The sequence below is a fragment of the Solanum lycopersicum genome, chromosome 10 (genome assembly GCF_036512215.1).
Source record: "Solanum lycopersicum chromosome 10, SLM_r2.1".
Lineage (NCBI taxonomy): Eukaryota > Viridiplantae > Streptophyta > Magnoliopsida > Solanales > Solanaceae > Solanum > Solanum lycopersicum.
In genome coordinates, this window is record NC_090809.1 from 401,090 (window position 1) to 412,123 (window position 11,034).

The 11,034-nt window shown below is 32.7% G+C and overlaps 3 protein-coding genes across 4 annotated transcripts; all 3 read left to right on the forward strand.

Annotated features, from left to right (window-relative positions):
- The first annotated feature begins 715 nt into the window (after nucleotides 1-715).
- On the forward strand, nucleotides 716-2,144 carry LOC101246570 (probable purine permease 4). The gene has a single exon (XM_004248465.5). The coding sequence runs from the start codon at nucleotides 789-791 to the stop codon at nucleotides 1,983-1,985; it is 1,197 nt and encodes a 398-aa protein (XP_004248513.1). The 5' UTR covers nucleotides 716-788; the 3' UTR covers nucleotides 1,986-2,144.
- On the forward strand, nucleotides 2,132-9,431 carry LOC101259586 (ycf3-interacting protein 1, chloroplastic). Of its 2 annotated transcripts, none has more exons than XM_004248360.5 (6): nucleotides 2,132-4,915; nucleotides 5,006-5,050; nucleotides 5,775-5,888; nucleotides 6,786-6,866; nucleotides 8,066-8,230; nucleotides 9,038-9,431. In XM_004248360.5, the coding sequence occupies exons 1-6, from the start codon at nucleotides 4,610-4,612 to the stop codon at nucleotides 9,125-9,127; spliced, it is 801 nt and encodes a 266-aa protein (XP_004248408.1). In that variant the 5' UTR covers nucleotides 2,132-4,609; the 3' UTR covers nucleotides 9,128-9,431. The 2 variants fall into 2 exon arrangements, with proteins under 2 accessions (XP_004248408.1, XP_004248409.1); XM_004248361.5 differs by having other exon boundaries at nucleotides 9,151-9,431.
- Nucleotides 9,432-9,610: 179 nt separating this feature from the next.
- Nucleotides 9,611-11,034, forward strand: LOC104649498 (uncharacterized). The gene has a single exon (XM_010328941.4). The coding sequence runs from the start codon at nucleotides 9,808-9,810 to the stop codon at nucleotides 10,819-10,821; it is 1,014 nt and encodes a 337-aa protein (XP_010327243.2). The 5' UTR covers nucleotides 9,611-9,807; the 3' UTR covers nucleotides 10,822-11,034.

Below are 11,034 nucleotides of genomic sequence, written 5' to 3' on the forward strand. Positions count from 1 at the left end.
CTTTGGGGATTTTCTTCGTATTTGTTTGGAATGTATATGAAGATGAAGGAGGAAGAGAAGAAATATGAGTCTTTAGAGACGTTGATTAATAATAATAACGATAAAGATGATGGAGATGAACGAGGAGAATATGACATAAATTGTAACGGACAATACATGAGGACGATACGTTTTTGTTATTGTTTTTATTAGTAGTATAATAGTTAGTCATATTGCATTTTTATTTTTGTTTTAGTATTGTCGTGTATCTAAATTCTAAAATCCTCCATTCGAAGACAATCCCTTGGAACAAACTAAATGGAGAACGGAAAACAAGAAAAAAGTTGAGAAGAAAAGAACTTCATTTTACACTTAAAATAAATTTTATATTTTTATTTGGATTATAAGTTAGTTCAAACTCTTAAACTTTTACTTGTTTGAATAAAATACTCATGTACAATGCACGTGTATACGAAAACTAATATTTTGTAAAGAATTAAAATTTTTATCTTTTGAAATTCATTCATAAAAAATAAAATTATTTGATAAAATATATATATAAAAAGATATGGGGAAACATGTAAAAGTAAATTTTGCATAATATAAGGTGTGTAGATTTTTAAAAGGGTAAAAAGAAAAATAATTTTTTTATTATTGATCTATTTTTCCTCACTAGAGTCTACCTTTATATAGCCAAGCCCCTATATATATATATATACACCAAAAGCATCTTTTTCTCTATATAAGAAACCCCTCCCACCACCACCCCAATCCATCCATCCAAACCAATTAATCTAAATTTTCTTTCAATGGAGTTTGTATCTCAACCCCAACCACAAGAACATGATGATCAAAGAGGAAATCTAAAAGATTTGATGATCATTGACAATGAAAATAGTGATGAAATTGTCCAAATCCAAATTATACATGAAGAAACAAACATGAGTACTAGTAGTGAAACCACTAATAAATGCTACCTATTTCTTCTAGGTATGAACTATATGTTACTATTTATTGGCTCAATTTCATCCTCTTTACTATCAAAATTTTACTTTAACCACAAAGGTAATAGTCGTTGGGTTTCAACTTGGGTCCAATCTGCTGGATTCCCTCTTCTCCTCCTCCCAGTTTATTCACCTTTTTATGTGTTTAAATCAAGCAATAGGAAACCATTTACAAACTTCACACCAAAAATGTTGTTACTATCTATTGTAATTGGTCTCTTCTTAGGTCTCAACAACCTTTTATTTTCTTGGGGTAATTCTTACCTCCCCGTTTCGACTAATTCTCTTGTGTTATCGCTGCAACTAGTCTTCACTCTTATCACTTCTGTCGTTATTGTGAAACAAAAAATCACGTACACAAATATCAATTGTGTTTTTTTACTAACCCTCAGTTCAGTACTATTGGCCTTGGGTTCGAGTCATGACAAACCAAAGGATCTGACGAAAACAAAGTATTTCATAGGATTTTTCTCAACGATTGGTGCTGGATTATTGTTCGCTATTTATCTTCCATTAATGGAAAAAATATATAGAGAGGTTTGTTGCTATTCTATGGTTGTGGAAATGCAAATGGTGATGGAATTATCAGCTACCGTTTTGGCCACGTTAGGAATGATTATAAACGGTGGGTTTTATGAGATGAAAAAAGAGGCCAAAAATGTGTTCGATTTGGGTGAAAAAACATACTGGTTAACGGTGATGGTTAACGTGGTGACGTGGCAGTTTTGTTTTATGGGTACTGCTGGGATGGTGTTCTTGTCAAGTTCATTAACAGGAGGAGTTTGCATGACGGCGTTAATGACGGTTAATGTTTTGGGAGGGGTTATAGTGTTTAAGGATAATTTTGGTTTGATTAAAGTAATTTCAACTTTGTTATGTATTTGGGGATTTTCTTCGTATTTGTATGGAATGTATAAGAAAATGGAAGAGAAGAAAGATGATTCTTTAGAGAAAATCATTATTAATAATGAAGAGAAGAATATGACAACGGACGATGCATGATGCTTTTGTTTTTATTACTAGTATAATAGTTACTCATATTGCTTTTTTTATGTTTGTTTTGAGTCAGTGCTTTAGTATTATCGTGTTCTAAAAATCCTCCATTTGAAGACGATCCCCTTGTAACAAACTAAATGGAGAATAGAAAAAAAGTTCATTTTACATTTTTTTGCCTTTCTTTCTTCTCATTAATTCTTAATTTGAGTTCATGCAACCAGTATGACTATAAGAAAACTGACTGCTTGATAATGTCATATCTTGGCGACGTTCTTTAAACATTCTCTTTCTTTTTAAGATCCAAAAAGATACCCTCACATAATTAAATATTTACATGTTTGTGTTATATCATGTTTATTAATGACCAAACACCAATAAGTGGAATTATTTAGATCCTTAAGTAAAAGAAGATCTACTTTGAGGATTTTGTTTACTTCACTGATCTTATCGTTAGCACAAATGACTTAAATCCAAATACATCAGTTAGAGAAGAAGACACAAGAATATATATCTAAATTTTGCAAAAACATAATTAAGGACATTAAGTAAAAAGATAACTAGTATTAATAGGTTATAAATCGATAATTATTTTAATCATTTTATTTAAATAATATCCATCGAACACTTTAATATATATATTTTTTTTATGAATACCTAATACTATATAACTTTCAGGTAAAATAATATATTTCTTTCTTGCTTTTGCATTCAAATATATACGACTGATACTTTAATTAAGTTTAACATGTGTTTCAATTATATATGACTGAAACAAACTTATATATGAAAAAATTGAAAAGTTGTTAAATGGTTAACACAGTCTTTAATTAAGTATGAAGTTTAAACTTGACCGCACCTTCTTTTCCATTTTAACTTATAGATTAAATATTAAAAATTTACCTTTTTTGTCAATTCTGTTGAGGACCTTTAACTTTTAATAACGTGAAGATAATTATACAAGTCATATATGTGTATAATTAGATAGGATTAAAAAATACTATATTTGGCAGAAAGTTCAAGTTATCCACATAGATGATAAAAAGAGATTATAATGTTGTAATAATCTAAACACATTGCATTTTATCAAGTGGTAAATGATGTTCCTTATTTATTGTCATAAAACTATTTAGCGATAATTAAATTAGTGTTATTACATTCAAAATTACATAAATCTTTAATAATATTTATATATATAGAAGACTTATAAATATTTATATTATATTTTCACCCTACATAATACGATTGTACGCTAATAAAAATGTTTACTATCATAAAATGTCTAATTTTGTTATAAATTGTGTGACTACTTGATTTTAAGGTCCAACCCTTATTTGTGAGGTTAGGCCAATATATTTCTAAAAGGGTTTCTATTTATTTATTGAATAGAGATTATAATTTGTAGATATCATGATCATGAGTTAATTATGAGCATATGAAGATATATCATTGAGTGTCGTAGCTAGCTGAGTAGCTAGCTAGTGCTTAATATCATAGCTATATATTTAATTTTATGATATCACTCACATGTTGTAAAAGTTTTTTATGTCAATCATATCACACAATTAGTCAAGAAGTTATTAATCTCTCTCTCACACACACACATATATATTTTGATTCCAAAACCTAATATACTAGTTAGAATGTTAGAAATTTATGGTAGTTTCTACACTAGAGTTCCAATTTGGATCTTTTCAAAGTGATATGCTTCCGCTTGTTATTGTCATGATTTTATATGTAATTAGACATGTCGATAAATATATTTATTTTTTGTGTTTCTATGATTGAGATCCTATACATCATTGTGCCATTCATTTTGAAATTTATTGTGCACTATGATTGTACAAGGATTTATATGATCACTTGAAGTTAGGTCTTGTAATAATCATTTTCTTTTCTTAAATATTTTCTAATTTTTTTTCAAATTACATCTCCGCTACTTTATACATGTAAAGTTATAAGAAATATTCCAAACATAAGTTTTAGCCATTACAACCCTCTATATAACACTTCAAATAAGATCACAATATTTTTTCGTTTTTTTATGGTTGGTGATTCACAATAGACTATCCACTTTTCAAATAATTATATTAAAAGACATTTGTGAATTTGGCACAAGTGAGATAAACAGAGGAAATACATTGGAATTCCTTGGTAACATAATTCTGGCTAAAACACTGATTTTTTAATTTATTGCTAAATTTAATAATGAAATTTTATTCATTGCTAATTTCTCGTTTGAAATTAGAGACACCGTTGAAACATGTTCTTAAGAAAGCCGACAGACGCATCAATTTAGAAAATGGAAACAACCTAGGTTATTTTGAAATTTACAAATCATTTTATGTGACGAATAAAAAAAATAATTCAGAAATAAACTTTTAATATATGTCAAGTCTCTATTTGAGAAAAATGCTTTATAATCATATCCGAATAATAAATACTAATCTCAATTAATAAAACTTTCATGTTTTATATTTAAAAAAATGACAGGGCATAACAGTATTCATGCGAAAAAAAAAAAAGAAAAAATCAATAGAGGAGTGAGTGAGTATTTTATTTTTGTTATCCATTCTGTTTAACCGCAAAAATGCTCTATCTCTACTAAATAAATAAATATTCCACCGTCTCCAATGGCGCTTCAGCTGCCATTCCCACTCATCTCTTCTTCCTTATCATCATCACTCCCATTGTTAACTTCTTCAAACTGCAAAATTTGCTCAATTTCCATCTCACCCTTTACACATAAACGCCTTTTATCTCACTCCAATCTACAAAATTTTGGATTTAGTAGCAGAGGCAGAAGCAATTCTCTGTTTGTGAGTCAAGAAGACACCCAATTGACTAATGAGGAAGAAAGTTCCATTTCCACTGCTACCCAACAAGATGACGATGACCCAGATCCTGAATCGCTTGAATATGTTTCTCAAATTAAACGAGTTTAGTCTCTTTCTTTTTGTTTTTTTTTTGGCTTTCACCCAATCCGGATTGTGATGTTTCTGATGTATATAGGGTTGTAAATTTTGTAGGTGTTGGAGCTTCTTAAGAGAAATCGGGATATGCTGTTCGGTGAGGTGTGGATTTCACTTTTATCTTTTGAATTTTCTACAATATTGTAACGAGGCTGTCTACTAGTATAAGCTCACTGCGTTCCAAATTTGTAATGTTTTGTGCAAATTTTCAGTTTTTATTCAGCTAATGTTATCTGAAAGATGTTGGTTCCTCTTACTTAGAGTTAGAACTAAAAGCTTAGTTACATTAGCTTCCTCTGCTTCTTCAAGTTCAAGTTCAAGTTCCTTTTGTTGCTTTACATTTTGATAGAGATAGGTGCTTGCAGCTGGCTCGTTATCTAATAATAAATGAGCCTTCATTGCCCTAATTAAGTAACTAAACCAACACTTGTCATTTTGAACCAAAAAGAGTATATTTTTAGTGTTTGAAGTGGACGAACAAATAACATGCACAACTGAGTTTCATGCCATCATGTGTATAGCGCTGGTCTTTATGAGGAGATCTTTTTCTTTCAATACGGGACCTGTAAGTCCATGTAGGAGTAAGCGGGAGAGTTAGACAAAGAGACTTAATTTGTTTGTTTTGCCTTTCAGTACTGAAATGAAATGGACTTGAATACAGTGGAATGGATACTAACGATTCTCATAGTCAAACCCAACTAACTTGGGATTCAGGAATAGTTGATTAATTAATTGATTGGTAGACTGTTTTAGTTAACTATCTCGATGGGGTAATTTAGATGTCAAATTGTTTCTAGATTGACTAAATCCTTTGGGTTTATTACAGGTTAAATTGACTATAATGATTGAAGATCCCAGGGACATTGAGCGAAAGCGGCTTCTTGGCATTGACGATGAAAATGCTCCCACAAGGGATGACCTAGCTGCCTGTTTAGAAGAAGTAAGTATTTGCTCCACAAATGCCTCAAATCAACTATGGCTTTTTACTCGGGAGGCTTCTCCGGAACTGTATTTCTTCTTGTTGCGATCGAAGTTGTAATCTGGTTCTGGAAGTGTGACCGGGAGCTATGATTTGGAATACTAAGCACCCAAGTCTGTTGGTTCCAGATGTTACCTGAAATATAGGATATCTAGTTAGAATGCTCATATGCTTATGATCCAAGCCTAGTTGATGAATTGATTGACGATAAGAATAGAACAAATGAGACCTGTGTCGAATATTTCATAACATCTTGAATCAGATAGATATTTGAATCACGCTGATAGAAAGTTTGCTCAATTGAACAGAGGTTCTCGATGACAACGCAATACCAAAATTTCCATATATGGACCGATAGAAGATGTTATTGAGGTTTTGTCTGCGAAGAACAAACGTGATAGCCATAGATGACATTTACATGCAGATTTCCAAATATTAACAAAGATAAAATTTCAGTATGGTAGATACACATTTATATATTCTGACAATGTGATAGTTGAGTAAAACTAGCAATATGGAGAAAATATGAAAATGAACCTAAATAGGTAAAAATAAAAGTTTGATGTGCTCAAGGAAGATAATTTAAATATTACTATCTCCATCTCAATTTATGTGATGGTGTTTGACTAGCCACAGGGTTTAAGTAAGAAAGATAGACTTCTGAAATTGTAGTCTAAAATAAGCCATAGATATTTGAATCACGCTGATTACATACATCCCTAATGCAGACCTGTGTCGAAGATTTCATAAACATCTTGATTAATTATTTCTTTCTTCTTAATGTTGCATTACATGGTTCTAAGTATATATTTTCTAAGGCCTTGCTTAATCCTTTATTATAATTTTTTTTTGTTGAAGATAAATGAAGGAGAAGTACCAAAAGATCGGGTTGCTCTGCAGATGCTTGCGGAAGAGATGAATTCATGGCCTAATTTGGAGGTATTACTGTGACATCAAACATTCTTCTGGGCACAATCCTACAATTAAGCATGATAGTCAACGCTCACAGTTCATCTTCCATCCTGTGCGGCAGAAAAAACACTTACTTTTTTAGTTTGGGAGGGGAGGAGGGGCTGTGAAATGGCAATTCAGTTCTCTGTAAGGTGGCTTGATTGTTTCTTCCATAGCACTCGGCCAACAAATGCATTACTAGGTTCACTTGTGTCTCAAAGTCATCCATAAACAATCTAATATTTTGATTTCACAATTTTACTCAACTGCACTGCATAGTAGGTTGACAAACACACTATATGCTTTTTGAAGCAGGTTTATGCAGTTATCAGTCGTTCTAATAAAATGTGCTAGTTTTTAATAGCCAGAGTCAGTTGACGTACTTAATGTTGGGGTGGGAGGTGGGGAGAGACTGCAATAGCATTACTCAGGTTATTATCGAAGATCGAGACATGTTACGATCCAGACCATGGATAAGAAGTGGTCTTGATTTGCATTTCAAATTAAAAATATTTCAACAAGATACTACTTCTTTTGGTAGACTCCTTTTTATAGTGAGTCATCTAAAGTAAATGAGATGGCCTCTGATAAGAAATTTAATTTTCTTATGTTCTAAATGAGGGATGTATACTGCTTGGGGAGAATCTCAATGATTTGACATATAAGTCGAGTTCTTTTCCTAATAAAAGTTAGCTTGAATGGCTTGGTGATATGTTAGTGAAATTTTATCAGTTTACACCAATCAACAGAAAGCAAATTCTAACCATCCAGTCCATGGTGTTGAATTAAACCTTTCATTCCCAAAGTCAAATACGCTGATCAAAATGCGATGTTTTAATTGCATTGGAATTTTTAACACTGATTTATTGGTTGAATAGTTTCTCGTCAAGTTTTGATTTCTGGACAGTTTTATATCTTTCCCAAACCATTTTCTCCTTTTCTGAAAAGTAGCAGAAATCATTTCTTTTTCTTCTCTTTCTTTTTGGAAGTTCGTACTCCAGCACTATTTTCTTTCATGCATTAAGCTTTTACATGAAAGAAAATCTTGATTTATTTTTTTCATTTCTTGAAATCAAATGAGACTCCTTGATTGATTGTACATCCCCTGGGAATGCGATGTTTTTGTAGTGGAACCAATTTCATCATTCAGACAATTAGTAGTTATACTGTATTCTTGTTGGATTTAGGTTGAAGCCTTGAAGCAAAATAAGAGCAGATCCCTGTATGCAAAAGCCACTGACACTGGTATTGATCCAAAAGAGGCTGCTAAGCGGCTCAAGATTGACTGGGATTCAGCAGCTGAGATTGAGGAGGCAGCTGATAGTGACGAACCAGATGTTCCTCCAATTCTGGTTAGTCGATGATATAAATGCTTAGATATTTCTCTGGTTATTCCTCATGTTCTGATTGTTCATTAGGCTGGCTAAGTTCTATTTCCGATAATCAGCTTGCAATTTAATGGAGTACGTGAAATGCACCAACTTTTACATGTTATTGAGTGAATACCTGGCAAAACAACTAGTTCACTTTTCTTAAAAAGTTAATTGCATCAGATCATGACTAATCCTGTTTGGCCAAGCTTCTGAGAAGCCAAAACCCAAAAGTAACCTTTTTTTTTTTTAAAAAAAATGCTTATTTTAGATAGTAAAGGTGTTTGGCCAAGCGAAAAAGGTAGTTTTTCCCCGTGAGCACTTTTGGAACCTTAGCATGCACAAATTCTTTCTAAATTTATTAGTCGAGCACAAATTGCTATTTTCAACAGTACTTTTTTGAAAAGCACTTTTGACAAAAATCATTTTTGAAAATAAGGTGTTTTGGAAGCTTGGCCAACAGTCTATAGATCAAGCTTAGCTGGTAGCCCAGAAAAAAGTTAGCTTCATGAAAGATTACGATCCTGGTAGAATAAAGCATAGCTGCAAAGAGCTCAAATCTTTTCAGATGCATTATATATAATATAGCTCCATCAAGTAGTAATTACGGAAAATTCTCTTAACTGTAGGTTTTAGTTTTAGACTATGTGCTTGATTAGCGAAATCAGGTGCTTATTGAGATAAAACTTAAGTCATAAAATCTGATTGTAATATGGAACTTTGCTAGATATGTTGCTGTCATTACCGCTTCATTTGGAGCTGGTTCTGACGAGGGACATTTTCGTGCAGGGATATGGAGCTTTATACTTGGTCTCTGCATTACCAATCATCATTGGCATCTCTGTTGTGTTGATTCTGTTCTATAATTCTCTACAGTGATACACCTTTTGGCATTTTTGCAGGGTGGATAAATTGTCAGTGTACACGATTTGTCCTTCGAATCATAACAATAGTGGATACTTAAATTTTGTTATAGAAAATGTATGTTTGTATCAGTTGTAATATAGAGCTCATGATGTATTTTGAGTAAAGTCTCCCCTCTCCTGGCATCAAATCCATTATACATATACTCTGTGAATGTGTGTTTTTAGTTATATGTATGTAAGTGAATCAGTTAGATCTCTTGCATAGGCGACGGTGTCATTTTGTCTCATCTCAATAATTATAATTCTATTATATTCAACCGTGTGATTGCACGTTCATTTGATTAAACTTGAGTTTAAAAGTCTGAATTAAGTTGTCTAAAATATAGCAACTCATGTAGTCACCAGACATCAATATAAGAATATTTAGAGATTTTCTTTATTCTTTTTGAGTTGATGGAGTGATGGAGAGGGTACAATAAATATTGAACCTTTGTTTGTTGTCTCAATTAGCTAGGTTTGTGCATAAAGAAGGTACTATTAGAGTTTGGTTTCATACTAGAACTTGTTGTCCACTTAGTTGATGCTAATTTAGTCGAAGTATCACATATAATTATATTAATGAGATTTGTTTTCCACACACGTTGGGACAAGAAGACGTGACAATCATAACTAATTAAGATACAATACAAAGACATGTCTCCCACAATATCTATGCCTAGTTTTCTGCCCCTTAAATACCTAAAATCTATAGTTGATGGACATCTCCATTCTCACTCAACTTTCAAACTCCAAACTTCAAATATGCCTTCATTCATAAATGTTCAAGATTCAAATGAATCTGAGTTCCCCATTTCATTGAAAGAATCAAAAAAATCTGACATTTTAACAATTCCTCTGCCTATGCCACCATCAAAGAAGTTCTTGAGCAACAGCCTTCCAAACTCAACAACTTCATCACCTAGATTTGCATCCAAGAAAAAGTCCAAAAACCAACCTTCTCCTCTCTCCAACAACCCTTTGGCTAGACAACACTCTGTGGCACTGGCAAACCTCGAACGGTTGAAAGAAGACCACTTAAGGAGGAGCAAATCATGTGGTGAAGGAAGATCAAGCGCGCCACCCGATAAACATGTTGTTGGATTAATCACAAAGGTAATGAATAATAGTAGTGTTAAACATGTTGAGGAAAGCAAAGTAGATAAAGCAGAATCTATTGATCAAAAGTTCAAATGTGGTGCTATGTGTTTGTTTATTCCTGGTTTAGGAAAAGCAAAACAAGTGAGAGCCAGGAGGGTAGAAATAGAAACTGAAATAGTACACAGTGTATCAAGAAAAGTGTCATTGGAGAAATTTGAATGTGGATCATGGACATCATCAGCTATAATCAATGGTGAAGAAAATGAAAATGATGATTCCAATCTCTTCTTTGATCTACCAATTGAGCTAATCCAATGCAGGGATGATAAGGACATGACTTGTTCACCAGTAACAACTGGATTTGTTTTTGACAAGGAACCAAAAGGGGTCCTAAAGAACATCACCACAGCAAAAACTAGTGAGTCCACAGCGCGCCATGTTCGCTTTTCTACCTCATCCCCTGACCCTGACCTTGACTCTGACTCTGGCTTGCCTACGTCCTGCATGACTCCTCGCATGCGCAAGGCAAGGGAAGATTTCAATGCACTCCTAGAAGCCCAATGTGCATGACCCAACGCGGATCCAAGTCCAACCACATGTTTTGGGTTTGACAACGTTTTAAGCTTGAACCCTACATATATATACTTCTTATGTTTTAATTTGTTTTGTCGTACTTTCCTTTTTAGTTCGTTTTTAAAAATAATGTCTCTTTCTTTGGCAACTCTTAACTTTGCATATGACATGTTTAAACTTGCAATGTATATGACATGATCCTTACAGCTA